General features: G+C 43.4%; 1 protein-coding gene across 2 annotated transcripts in view; it reads left to right on the top strand.

The window, feature by feature from the left end:
- The window catches only part of sh3pxd2aa (SH3 and PX domains 2Aa), a 482983-nt gene that overhangs the window by 429848 nt on the left and 38597 nt on the right, over positions 1 to 14538 (top strand). For both annotated transcript variants that reach the window (XM_070876344.1, XM_070876343.1), the window contains one exon: positions 12997 to 13346. In XM_070876344.1, the coding sequence (XP_070732445.1) occupies positions 12997 to 13346 (350 nt within the window). The remainder of the gene's footprint in view (positions 1 to 12996; positions 13347 to 14538) is intronic.

The raw sequence follows: 14538 nt of genomic DNA, 5'->3' as shown, positions 1-14538 counted from the left end.
TGTCATCCGCAAATTTGGAGATACTGCATTTAATCCCCTCGTCTAAATCATTAATGTACAATGTAAACAGCTGGGGCCCCAGCACAGAACCTTGCGGCACCCCACTAGTCACTGCCTGCCATTCTGAAAAGTACCCGTTTACTCCTACTCTTTGCTTCCTGTCTGACAACCAGTTCTCAATCTACGTCAGCACACTACCCCCAATCCCATGTGCTTTAACTTTGCACATTAATCTCTTGTGTGGGACCTTGTCGAAAGCCTTCTGAAAGTCCAAATATACCACATCAACTGGTTCTCCTTTGTCCACTCTACTGGAAACATCCTCAAAAAATTCCAGAAGATTTGTCAAGCATGATTTCCCTTTCACAAATCCATGCTGACTTGGACCTATGTCATGTCACCATTTTCCAGATGCACTGCTATGAAATCCTTAATAATTGATTCCACGACCCTCTGAGAGAAGAAATTCCTCCTCATTTCTGTTTTAAATGGGCAACCCCTTATTCTGAAACTATACCCCCTAGTTCTAGATTCCCCTCGAGGAGAAACATCCTTTCTGCATCTACCCTGTCAAGCCCCCTCATTATCTTATACGTTTCAATAAGATCACCTCTCATTCTTCTAAACTCCAATGAGTATAGGCCCAACCTGCTCAACCTTTCTTCATAAGACAACCTCCTCATCTCAGAAATCAACCTCATGAACCTTCTCTGAACTGCCTCCAATGCAAGTATATCCCTCCTTAAATAAATGTAATGAGGATTTAAACTTGGCTTGTATTCCATTGAGTATCATGAGGAATATGGAAAGTCTAGTAGGGAGATGAAAAGGAGGATTAAAAAAATAAGGGCTTAAAACGAACATGGATAAAGGCCAGCAAATAATATAAAAGAAATACCAAGGGTTTTTTAGCAGCAGGTAGAAATTTAAAGAATAATTAAAGTAGACCACTCGGGGATAAAGGAAGGATTTTAATTGTGGAGATTGATAGTATGGTGAAGATAGTAAATAAATATTACATCAACTTTTGCAAATGATGGTGGAAGATGGGAATATAGGTGTACTAGAGGAGGATATGGATCATTGATGGAGCTAACTGTAGACAAAGAATTGTTGTGCGAAAGTTCATACTCTGGGTGGATCAGTCACAGGGCTCTGAGGGCTTCACCCTGGGCTTTTGCACAAAGTCACAGAAGAGAAAGCACAGACTTTGGGCACTGTTTTAAAATCCTCATTAAATATATAAACTGTGCAGTGAGCTTGGAGAGGAGCTGATGTAACATCTTTACTCAAGAGGGAGACCAGGTCAAACCAGAAATTATAGACCAGTTAGTTTAATATTAGTTGTAGGCAAACTCTTACTAATTTGCTTTTGAATTATGGATTGTAAGTATGCAGAAATAGATGGGCTAATCAAGGAGCACCAGCATCGACTTGTTAAAGGCAAGTTGTGTTTAACAAATTTAATGGAGTTTTTTTTGAAGAGGTGTCCGATTGGATCGATAAAGGGAAATAAGTGTATATGTCAGTTGGAGTTTGATAAAGGGGCGTCATAAAAGGAAATATTCAGGCATATGATACAAGAGTAAATGTAGCAGCATGGATGGGAAGTTTTAAAAATTTATTTCGGGATGTTGGCAGCGCTGGCAAGGCCAACATTGATTGCCCATCCCTAAGGATAGGAAGGTTGGTTGATGGACAGGAAAGAGAGTTTTGGCATATAGGAACACCATCAGCTCCAAATTACCCTCCAAGTCACATAGCATCTAGACTTGGAAATATATCGCCGTTCCTTCCTAGTCGCTGGGTCAAAATCCTGGAACTCCCTCCCCAACAGCACTGTGAGAGCACGTTCAACACGTGGAATGCAGTGGTTCAAAAAGACAACTCACCACATTCTTCTCAATGGCAACTAGAGATGACCAATAAATGCCAGGCTTGACAGAGACACCCATATCCCAAGAATTAATTAAATTAAATTTAAATTTAAAACAGTACTGTGTGGAGTTTTGGGTGTCCCATTATAGAAAGACCATAGAGAGCATTCAGCATAAATTCACCAGGATGATGCCAGGAATGGGAAACTATAATGAGAGATTTGAGATCTTGGGCCCATCCCCACTGGAGCAGGGGATGTATAATCGAGGTTTGTAAAAATTATGAAGAAGATTTTTGATAGTGAATATGGAAAGTCTAGTTCCTCTGGTCAGGGAGCTGTGAACAAAGAGTCATCAGTTTAAAATCATCAATAATGGAGTGAGGAGACTGAAAATTTATGAACACATTGGAATGTTGGAGCAGGGAAGGCTTTAGATCAGACAGAAATTAATACTTTTAAGGGAAAATTGGACAAATATTTAAAGTAAAGAAAGGTGCAAGAATGGGGAGAACATGGGGCAGTGGGATTAATTTTCAGAGTGATTATTTGCAACAGTTTTTTGTGTGTCCTTGTGCGCATGTACGCATTGGTCTCTGCCCCCATTTTGCGCATGGACGCTCAATTCGGTTGCGCATGCGCAGTCCGATGTTCGAGGAAGTCGGAAGTGGGGCCGAAACGTGTGGCGTCATTGCCGCGGGAGCTGCTTCTAGTTTTTGGAATATCTTCAGAACTTTTGCCTAGAATATCACGGTGATTATCTACACAAACATTTTCACGGCCTTCTGTGGGAGAGAAAACATTGGAGGTGGGAGAGAGAGAGAGACTGGGGGGAAGAGAGAGAGAAAAAGAGACTGGCGAAGAGAGAGAGAGACTGGTGGAGAGCGAGAGGGAGACTTGGGAAAGAGAGACTGGAAGGAGCGAGAGAGAGCGCGAGACTGGAGAGAGATAGTGTGTGAAACTGGGAGGAGAGAGAGAGAGACTGGGGGAGAGAGACTGGGCACTGTGCAGACACAGTTAGCTGCTTGCTGTTTCTGTGCTTTGCTTCTGTCGTTCTTTGGGCTGTCACCTCAGTACTAAAATGTGCAGTGAGGCAGTTTGGGCTCCTTGATAACTGGGCTCAATGGCCAGTCTTGCTGCCTTTTACTGAAACTCATCCAACACATCTCCCAGAATGCTTTTGTCAGCAGATCCCTCATTTCCTGTCTCCTTTTCTCGCTTATTCCCCTCTGGAGTAATTCCAGAAGTTCAGAGCTGGAAAGCAGATGGCAGGAAGTGATTCTCAGGCACACAGACATTTCACTCCAGTAACTTGTTTGTCTCTTTCTCGCTGGCATTTACTTCTGAAGAAGGAAAGCCTTGGCTTGAACCAGAGAAGGTTTGTTTGTTCACGTGTTTGACTTTCATGAAAAACAGCTGGAATTGTGTTGTAACATTTTTGTATTCATGAGCTCAGGCTTCATTTGGAGGGTCTGTTTGGCACATTGTTGTTTTAGATGGTTGGAGCATCACTCACTGTGGGTTGCACATTTAAGGGGTTTTCACTGATGAAGGGATTTTCATTATTAATACAATAAATATTCTTCATTAAAAAAAAACTCAAATAGGTAAATTTGTCGCAGTATATTTTAATAGTTGGAAAGCTCAGTCTCTACTTTTGATTATAGTAACAGCTGCCAAATTACCTCATTATACACATAAAGTGAGAATATTCAGCAAGGTTCCTCTCCTGCTGCTGTACATTAGTATATTTCCTGTTACTCCATCTGCCCACACTACTAAATCCTAATCAAGCTGCATTCCTTTGTCAGACCAGTATTGAGGTTCACAGCAAATGGTGCCTTTTTCCATCAGTCAGTGGATTATTCACATGCAGATGTTAATCCTTTGGTCTGGGCAGCACTTGGAACAAAGTTACCTTGGGTTAGAGATTTCTAAAGGTCAAGGAGCCAATTGGTAACGAAGAGCATTACATCTGGTGAGTCCAAGAGTCAGTTGGGGTGTCCGAGAAAGATAGTTGATGGAACTTGATGGGGATCGATTTCATCTCCAGTGTAATTTAGGCACATGGTGGCGGGGACTGCTCTGCCCACCAGCAGCAGGAGCACCAATCGATTTTTGTGGACAGGCTTCATTCGCATTGAATATATGAGCTGCGAGCATCAATCAGCTTCTTATAGTTATGTAGCATTTATGAAACGGAAATCACGCTTGACAAATCTTCTGGAATTTTTTGAGGATGTAACTAGTAGAATGGACAAGGAGGAGCCAGTGGATGTGGTGTATTTAGACTTTCAAAAGACTTTTGACAAGGTCCCTCACAAGAGATTAGTGTGCAAAATTAAAGCACATGGGTGACAGTGAGCTGTGAGGAGGATGCTAAGAGGCTGCAGGGTGACTTGGACAGGTTGCGTGAGTGGGCAAATACATGGCAGATGCGGTATAACGTACATAAATGTGAGGTTATCCACTTTGGTGGCAAAAGCACGAAGGCAGATTATTATCTGAATGGTGACAGATTAGTAAAAGGGGAGGTGCAATGAGACCTGGGTGTCATGGTACATCAATCATTGAAAGTTGCCATACAGTTACAGCAGGCGGTGAAGAAGGCAAATGGCATGTTGGCCTTCATAGCGAGAGGATTTGAGGTATAGGAGCAGGGAGGTCTTACTACAGTTGTACAGGGCCTTGGTGAGGCCACACCTTGAATATTATGTACAGTTTTGGTCTCCTAATTTGAGGAAGGACATTCTTGCTATTGAGGGAGTGCAGCGAAAGTTCACCAGACTGATTCCCAGGATGGCGGGACTGACATATCAAGAAAGACTGCATCAACTGGGCTTGTATTCACGAGTTCAGACGAATGAGAGGCGATAGAAGCATATAAAATTCAGACGGGATTGGACAGGTTAGATTCAGGAAGAATGTTCCCGATGTTGGGAAAGTCCAGAACCAGGGGTCACAGCCTAAGGATAAGGGGTAAGCCCTTTAGGACCGAGATGAGGAGAAACTTCTTCATTCAGAGAATTGTGAACCTGTGGAATTCCCTACCACAGAAAGTTGTTGAGGCCAGTTCATTCGATATATTCAAAAGGGAGTTAGATGTGGCCCTTACGGCTAAAGGGATCAAGGGGTATGGAGAGAAAACAGTAATGGGGTACTAAAGTTGCAAAAATGATCAGCTATGATCATATTGAATGGTGGTGCAGGCTCGAAGGGCTGAATGGCCTACTCCTGCACATATTTTATTTGTTTCTATGTCATGTGGGAGGATGGGAATCCAGTAGGTCAGACACTGATCATGGGACTTGGAGCTGCACCTTAAAGGGAGGGAGGATGGTGGCTGGAAAATGCATTGGGGTCTTAACTGCATCACCTGACCCTTATATAGAAACATCGGATATTTCATTATAATATTTCATATTATAATTTGGTCCCTGCCTGATTCCAGGAGTCAGATGGCAATGGAGCTAGGGCTGCGACTGAAATGGACTAGGGCTGAAATAGACTGGGCCTCTGGTGATAATCAGTTTGTGGCCTGCTATCACCCGTTTACAGGGACTGCTGATATACCAGCTTGCTTACTATCCATGGCTCTCCACTCAATGTGGCCTCTTTCAGCTGGGAGAGTGAGCAAGGAAGTTAACCAACAGCCTTTAGACCTATCACATGATTAATCCAAATATGACAATGTTTTATTTGGTCAAGATTAGGCTCTGAGTAATTATGGCTGTGACTGCTCTCATTTGTTTGGCATGTTAAAGGAATTGCATGATGTTACATTTGGCACCTGTGGGGAAATCACAACGCACCACTGAAGATAGGAGCTGACGATCCTTTCCTGAACCCTTGTAATTTATGGCAATTTAATATTCAACACAAGCTTGATCCTCTAGCTCTCATTCAGGACAGCCAACATTATATCCTCTGGTTTTCCATTCATTCCCACAATGGACTTAATATCAAGCCAAATGCTATATTTCTAGACTTAGAGATTGGACAAGCCAAAGATTTTATTTGTCCAAACCTTTTGCATAATACTGCCGTTGGGTCAGACGGCACGAACCTGATCCAATCCAGAATCGGCAATCCATTAAATAGATATTTACAAGAATTTCTTCCCCCAATAATCTGAATGCAGCAAATTCTGTCCAGTGGCTGTATACATGTCTATACTGTATTAGAAAGCCAAATTATATAATTAGGTGTTTGGGATTTTAGGGTCGTCTCTACATTTGTATTGGCTTTTGATATAACTTAGAACTCCGAGATCACACCCCTAGGATCACCCATGGTGCTACTCAGGGATGAAACCCCTACGATCACTCGTGGTGCTATTCCGGGATCAAACCCCTATGATCACTCGTGGTGCTACTCCGGGATTTTACAGTGGATTGTCCAAAAGAGCTAATTGGCTTGATTGATGATCTCCACCCATCTACAACTATTCTATCCAATAGGTTTTCTAAAATTATCCAGAGGTTAAAATCTAAATACTAAGATCAATAAGCCCTGGGACCCATTTAAAGAGCATAGACCATCTCTACCTTAGTGCTCCTACAATCCAGCCGGTGTGTTTTATACTTGCCCAATTAACATGATTCCAGTTATTTCTGCATGCTTTACTTTAAGATCCAATGAATAAAACTGATTGTCCAGGTTCCCATAAAATAACCAAAATGGCATTTCCATATAAGAAAAAGTTCTTCTTCGATCTTACAATCATAGAATGATACAGCACAGAAGGATGCCATTTGACCCATTCATCATCATCATCATCATCATCATCATCATCATCATCATCATCAAAGGCAATCCCTCGAAATCGAGACTTGCTTCCGCTCTAAAAGTGAGTTCTTCGGTGACTGTACAGTCCAATACAGGAATTAGAGTCTCTGTCACAGGTGGGACAGACAGTCGTTAAAGGAAAGGGTCAGTGGGACTGGTTTGCCGCACGTTCTTTCCGCTGCCTGCGCTTGTTTTCTGCACGCTCTCAGCGACGAGACTCAAGGTGCTCAGCGCCCTCCCGGATGCTCTTCCTCCATTTTGGGCGGTCTTTGGCCAGAGACTCCCAGGTGTCAGTGGGGATGGTTGCATTTTATCAAGGAGGCTTTGAGGTTGTTTCCTCTGCCCACCTGGGGCTCGCTTGCCGTGTAGGAATTCCGAGTAGAGCGCTTGCTTAGGGAGTCTCGTGTCAGGCATGCAGACGATGTGGCCCGCCCAACGGAGCTGGTCGAGCGTGGTCAGTGCTTCGATGCTGGGGATGTTGGTCTGATCGAGAACACTGACTTTGGTGTGTCTATCCTCCCAGTGGATTTTCAGGATCTTGCGGAGGCAGCGCTGGTGGTACTTCTCCAGCGCTTTAAGAACCCCACTGCCCTACTCTTTCCCCATAGCCCTGTAATATTTTTCCCTTCAAGTATTTATCAAATTCCTTTTTGAATGTTACTATTGAATCTTCATCCACCGCCATTTCAGGAAGTGCATTGAAGATCACAATAACTCCCTATGTAAATATATGTCTCCTTATGTCGCCCCTGCTTCTTTCGCCAAGCAACTTAAATCTGTGTCTTCATGTAGATATATGAATAGAAATGTAAGATCTGTACACCTAGTACCAGGTCCAGAGTACCACTCATCGCAGTCCAGGACATTGCTGCAGGAGTTAGAATCATAGACTGTTTACAGCTGTTAGTGTATAAATTATATCAATACAACCGGAGCACAAGGCGGCAGGAATCTGGAGTCTATCTGGTGCCAGAGCTAGCCATTCTTTACCCATGTACTGTTACACTCCCAGGACACTAATAGGCACAATGCAAATTATTTCAATGTCTGGTTTCTTGCCACGAATCTATAAAACATTTTATGGGCATTGCAAGATATTAAGTCCAAGGCTGCAGTTTTTCACACATGGGTTTGCAGTAACAAGCAGCAAAACTTGAGTGCTGTAACATTTATTAACTACAGAAATGTATGAGTGCCCAAGACAGCCAAGCAGTAAACCCCTGATGGTATCCTATCCTGTTGGTAATGATCATTAGCACCATCAGACTAATGTACCTATACAGCAAAGCAAGCTGGACAATTGGCCAAATGACTGATGTCCTTAGGCCTGCTCATTGCATGATGTTTGGCTGTAATACTTTACTGCTGAATTCATACCGAACTCTTCAGGCCTCGATAATTACCACTCACCTATATTTTTTCTGGAGCAGAGTGTATTTACTCCTCTACTGGGACAGGGAATGTGACTTGGCTGAAGGAAAGGAACAAACATAGCTTATAAAGGCAAGCCATCAACTAACTTCTAACTGCAGGTTTCCCAGTGTGGCATTTAAGGTCCAATCACTGTTTCTTTGTTCCTTCACCAGGAATGTCCAGGCCTTATGTTCGTGCCTGTACATTCTCCTACTTGTGAACATGCGGAATCTGACCAAGTACATAACTGCCCCTACCTTGTGTTAAAACATAAGATGGCACTCCTCAAACTTAGTTTTGCTTCTGTCTTTTTCCTGTCCCATCACATTCTCACCATCTGAGAACCTGAAGCAGCAGCTTAAGTTGTTTCAGCCTGGCTACCTTTGCATTTGTATCAACACAGTTTGTTTTTAATCAGTACAGTTATCCCTGTCGGTAATAGCCTTATCAACTTGTCCTGCCATGTTCAAAAATTTGTGTACATACAACCCCAGGTTTTTCTGTTCCTCACCCCCCTTCAAAATTGTAGCATTTAGTTTATATTTCCTCTCCTCATTCTTCCTTTCAAAATGCTTACTTCACTCTTCTCTGCATTAAATTTAATCTGCCATGTATCTGCCCATTTCATAAGTCTACTACTATCCTCTTCCTTGTTTACGACATTTCCAAGCTTTGTTTTATCTGCAAACTTTAAAACTATGCTCTTTATACCCAAGTGCAGATGATTGATATCAAAAAGAGCAGTGGTCCTAATACCGACTCCTGGGGAACACTACTTCCCTCCAGTCTCAAAAACAACTCTGCTTCCTGTCCCTTAGCCAATTTTGTAACCACTGCTCCTTTAATCCCATCATCATGTTTGTTAGACACTATTTCCCTTTAACAAACCGGTGCGGGCTTTCATTCCTTAACTCATGTTTTTCCAAGTGACAATTAATTTTGTCTAAAGGTTTCCCCACTGCCAACATTAGGCTGACTGGCCTGTAGTTACCTGGTTTATCTCCATTCCTTTTTTTGAACAGGGGTGTAACATTTGCAATTCTCCAGTACTCTGGCACCACTCCCATATCTAAGGATTGGAAGATTGTGGCCACAGCCTCTGCAATTTCTACCCTTACTTCCTAGATACATTCCATCTGGACCTGATAACTTTTCTACTTTAATCGCGACCAACATTTTAAGTATTTCCTCTTTATTTAATTTTATCCTATCCAGTTTTTCTAAACCTCCTCCTTTTCTGTGACATTGGCAGCATCCACTTCTTTAGTGAAGGTAGATACCTTAGCCATGCACTCTGCCTCCACAAGAACATTTTCTTTTTGGTCCCTAATCAACCCCACCCTACCTTTGACTAACCTTTTACTATTTATATGTTTTATAAAATACTTTAGTGTTCCTTTTATATTACCCACTAATCTATTCTCATACACTCTCTTTGCCCCTTTTATTTCTTTTTTCAGTTCTCCTTTGCTTGGTTCTCTACTGCATTATGAACCTGGCATTTATCATAAGCCTCCTTTTTCTGTTTTATTTTAATCTTAGTATCTTAATTAGGTTCTGTGCTTAATGAGCAGTGAATAGCAAAGGCCGAAAGAGAAAAATTCACAGGTTTAAAGTTAAGCAGTGTGAAATAAAATTGACAAAGCTAATGTTCATAGTTTAGCTAAAACACTACGAATGTTGCAGATACAGGAAACATGATCATTAATTTCTTATAGGTCAAATTTCTTAATTAATGTCAAATGTATTTGTTTTGTCTTATAACACTGCTGTGAAGCGCCTTGGGACGTTTTACTACGTTAAAGGCGCTATATAAATATAAGTTGTTAATATTTCATAGCCCTCAGGTGTGCAAAAGATAGAGAAATTAATTGCATTCAGGATTGCGGCAGGAGGGTGAAAATAACACGCCTGAGTGTTTACAGTAACCTAGTTTATACACTTCAGTTTAATATTATTGCTGTGTATGTCTCAAGATTTTGAGAAATTATGTATTTGAACCCCTGGATATCATTATTAAGTGACATCACAAAATGGATGAGTGCACTGGATGTACCAGTATTGGCTACGGGCATTGACCACATCCTGGCTGTAGTGTGGCAGACCTGTGCACCAGAACTAGTTACACCCCTAGCTAAGCTGTTCCAGTATACCTACAACACTGCAAAGGTGGAAAATTTCACAGGTCTATCCTGTCCACACAAAGCAACTCTGCTAATTACCACCCTATCAGCCTACTGCCAATTATCTGCAAAGTGATGGAAAGAGCCATCAATCGTGCTCTCAAGCGGCACTGATAACCTGCTCACCAATGCTCCATTTGGGTTCCGCCAGGACCACTAGGCCCAAGACCACATTAAAACCTTGGATCAAATATGGACACAAGTTGAATTCCAGAGGTGAGGTGCGAGTGACTACCCCTGACGTCATTGCAGAATTTGACTGAGTGAGGCATCAAGTACCTCTTGTAAAACTGAAGTCAATGGAGATCAAAGGGAAAGCTTTCCTGGCTGGAGTCATACCTGGCATAAAAGAAAATTATTGTGGTTGTTGGAAGTTGATCATCTTAACCCAGGACATCACTGCAGGAGTTCCTCAGTGCTATTTCCTGATGATTACAGTGTTAAGCTTCATTTACAATTCCTCAGATAATGAAGCAGTCCATGCCTCAGTTGGTAGCACTCTTGCCTCTGAGTCAGAAGGTTGTGGGTTCAAGTTCCACTACAGCAACTTAAGCACAATAATCTGGGCTGATATTCCAGTGCAATACTGAGGGAGTGCTACACTGTCGTTCGGATGAGAGGCCCCGTCTGTTCCCTCAGATGGACGTAAAAGATCTCTTTGCACTATTTTGAAGAATAGCAAGGGAATTATTCCCGGTGTCCTGGCCAATATTTATCTCTCAATCAACAACATTTAAAATACATATTATCTGGTCATTATCACATATTGCTGTTTATGGGAGCAGCTGTTCACAAATTGGCTGCCACATTTCCTACATTACAACTGTGAGTACACTTCATAAAAGTACTTAATTGGCTGTTAGCCCTTTGGGACGTTCTGAGGTCATGAAAAGCGCTATATAAATGCAAATCTTCCTTTCTTTCTTTCTTGCCTGCAAGTGCAAGACCTGGACAACATCCAGGCTTGGGCTGATGAGTGGCAAGTAACATTCATGGCACACAAGGATCAGACAATGACCAACTTTAACAAAAGATAGCTTAACTAGCTCTGCTTAATATTCACTGGTACTACCATCATCAAATTTTCTACCATCAACATCTTGGAATCACCATTGACCAGAAACTCAACTAGACCAGCCACATAAATGCAAAGGAGCAGCGTGGCAGCCTAGCCCAGCCCCCGGCCTGCAAGCACCATCGGAGCAGGCCGGGGAGCGGAAGGAGCAGCGTGGCGGCATACCACTCCAGGGAGCAGCACGGGCTGGAGCAGGAGAGCAACGGCAGTGAAAAGGGACGTCATCAAGGTCAGTGATTAGAGCGTGGGCAGGAGCGGCGAGGTCGGGGCGAAGGAGCGGCGAGAGATTGTAGAGGGACGTGATCGGGGCCCAGGAGAGGCGTGAGTTTGAGGCCCAGAAGAGGCGAGGGCCCAGGGGCAGCACGGGCCAGCCCACACTGCGATATGTGTGTGCACTAGGTCCGTGCAGCAGAGCTGGTCTCCAGTCATCTTGGTTAATTCTTGCTACTGGCTAAGACCTAGCTCTGTCAAGCCTGTGTTGTGGCTGGTGTGCAACGGTTAAAAAAAGTCCAAGCACAGGCATCTTCCACCCTTCAAGATTTCGTTCGGACCTGGAATTTTAGGTCCTTCATTGAAACACCTGTGAACTTTTTGATGTGGAAGCAAGTCATCCTCGATTCGAGGGACTGTCTATGAATGAATGAATGTAGCTACTAGAGCAGATCAGAATCTGGTTATTCTGCAGTCCTCACCTATTGACTCCCCACCTCCTGTCTCCCAAAACCTCTCCACCACCTGCAAGGCAGAAGTCAGGAGGGTGATGGAATTCTCTCCATTTGCCTGGATGGGTGTAGCTGCAACACTCAAGAAGCTCAACATCATCCAGGACAAAACACTTCACCTATTAGCCTAAACATCTATTCCTTGCCACCGTGGCTGCAGTATGTACTTTAGATTGGATGTGCTGGAGCAACTCTCAAATCTGCGACCTCCAGCCACCTAGAGGAACACCACCACCTCCAAGTTCTCCTCCAAATCACACACCATCCTGACTTGGACACGTATCGTTGTTACTTCACCATCACTGGATCAAAATCCTGGAACTCCCTACCTAACAGCATTGTAGGAGCACCTTCACCACACGGACTGCAGCAGTTCAGGAAGAAGGCTCACCAGCGCCTTCTCAGGGCAATTAATGATGGGCAATAAATGCCGTCCTCGCGAGTGACGCCCACATCCCAAAAGTGCTTGTTTTCCACCCAGTGTATTACCTCACACTTCTCCACATTACATTTCATGTGCCGCTAGTCTGCCCATTCTGCTAACTTGGGCACATCACCTCCACTGCATTCCCTTTGTCTATACAATAAAAAAAACTGATAAGATGTTTAAGAGAAAAAAATGGTGTTTCTGACCACCTACCATTTACTGCCTTTAATAAATCTAACCTCGGTTTAGGCCATGCATTTCTAATTTTGTATTCTACAACTTTTCTCACAACTGATGTTGAACTAACTGGTCTATAATGACCTGATTTATCCCCTCCCTCTTTATACAGAGATTTGCAGTCCTTAGAGATTGAATGGATATTTTGTTCAGCTACAGGGCAGTATATCTCAGAACCGTACAGTGTCACTGGTCGTTTAGGGGTTGGTATTTACAGTAATTGAAGCAGCTATGAAAAAATATATTTGGTAAGTTTGTAAATTGTTTTTTTCCAGATATCAGGGCAAAGAGGGATGGGCACCTGCATCTTACTTGAGAAAGGTCAAGGATGAACTTTCTCCGAGGAAAAAGCCTCTTACTGGGCCCGTAGAGATCATTGGGAACATAATGGAGATAAGTAACCTCCTGAACAAGAAAACATGCAGCGAAAAAGATGTTCAAACAGAGAACGAATCCAACCTTTATGATCATCCTCCACTTACCGCAAAGGAAATCAGCCTTCCACTGCCTTGTGAACAGACCAATGGTGATGTAACTGTATTGATGGCACCAGAAAAGAGACTCGGCCGAGGAGCACCAGGGTCCCCGGCTGTTGCCAGGATTGCTCCACAGAGAGTGGAGATAGGTACAGGATTGAAAATGTTTCTCTTTCTATCACAACTGAAACCTAGCTCCAGCATTCAAAAATTTTTACAATTGGCCAATGTCTTGAGCTAAAATGTTCTGTTTACTGTTTCAGTTCTTTAGCACAGCTGTTCATGCAGTACTATTGTCATACAGTTCAGCGTATAAGAGTTTAGGGCTGCAAAATTTGGCTCCGTAACACACAGTTTTTCAACGCTATGGGCACCGGTTTGTGATACGGGCCGCGCCGGACACTATTTTGGTGAGGTCGTTAGGGCAGGCGCTGGGAGCGTGCACCGGAACTATGTAGAGCAGACAGGTTGTGACGACAGTCAGCGTGCAACACTGCTATTTTTGAACTCAAAGCTCCAGCTAACACCATCTCTTAAAGGCGCATAGCTGAACATATGTTCAGCAGCAAGAAGGACCCCCCACCAGCACTATTTAAAAGGGTCATCAACTGCTTTCAGGTTAGTTACTGATTGATTCCGACTGGCTCTTGGTGAGTTTGTAGGTGTTTGGTGGTTTGTTATCTTATTTGAAATTGCTGAGGTCTCCAGGGAGTGGTGTGGCAGGATACTTCCCGGCTTCTGCTCAGACCAGCTGTTCCTAGACATGGCTGCTGCAGGCTGTATCTCTGTTGGCCTGTAGCATGACCGGGAGAACGAGCAACTTATCCTCCTCTGTCACCTCTGCTCAAAGAGGGGGGAGGAGGCAACCAACACAGCCCCTTTCTGGCTGGGCTGTCCATGATTAACTTATCCGACTGCAGTACCAGTGAACACAACTCCAATTCTCCGCTCATCAATAGTTCCACACCTTAACTTCCCTCTGTAACTGACCATCACAGCGTCCTCTTTCCACAATGCTACAATAAAAGCCACCACAATTCAAACATTCCAAAACAAATTTGTAAGTCAAACCATAGAATATTGCCAGTGACACCCACATCCCATGAACGAATTAAAAAAAAACAAAGTCAACTAATCAGCCTTGTGCATTCCCTTAGTGCCTGTCTTCCATGTGCCTTTGCCTATCCTAGTGCTCTTACGCAGTGCTGCAGCACGGCTGGTGGAATGTTGCTGACTTTCAGTGGGAGAGACTGTAGATGGCATTGGAGGATGACCTCGAGCAACTCTGGGCCTAGAAGGCCAGGCTTCGGGCTGCACCATCTTGGCATGGGCGGCAGCAGT

The sequence above is a fragment of the Pristiophorus japonicus genome, chromosome 3, assembly GCF_044704955.1.
Source record: "Pristiophorus japonicus isolate sPriJap1 chromosome 3, sPriJap1.hap1, whole genome shotgun sequence".
NCBI lineage: Eukaryota > Metazoa > Chordata > Chondrichthyes > Pristiophoridae > Pristiophorus > Pristiophorus japonicus.
This window is presented reverse-complemented; position numbering and strand designations above follow the sequence as displayed.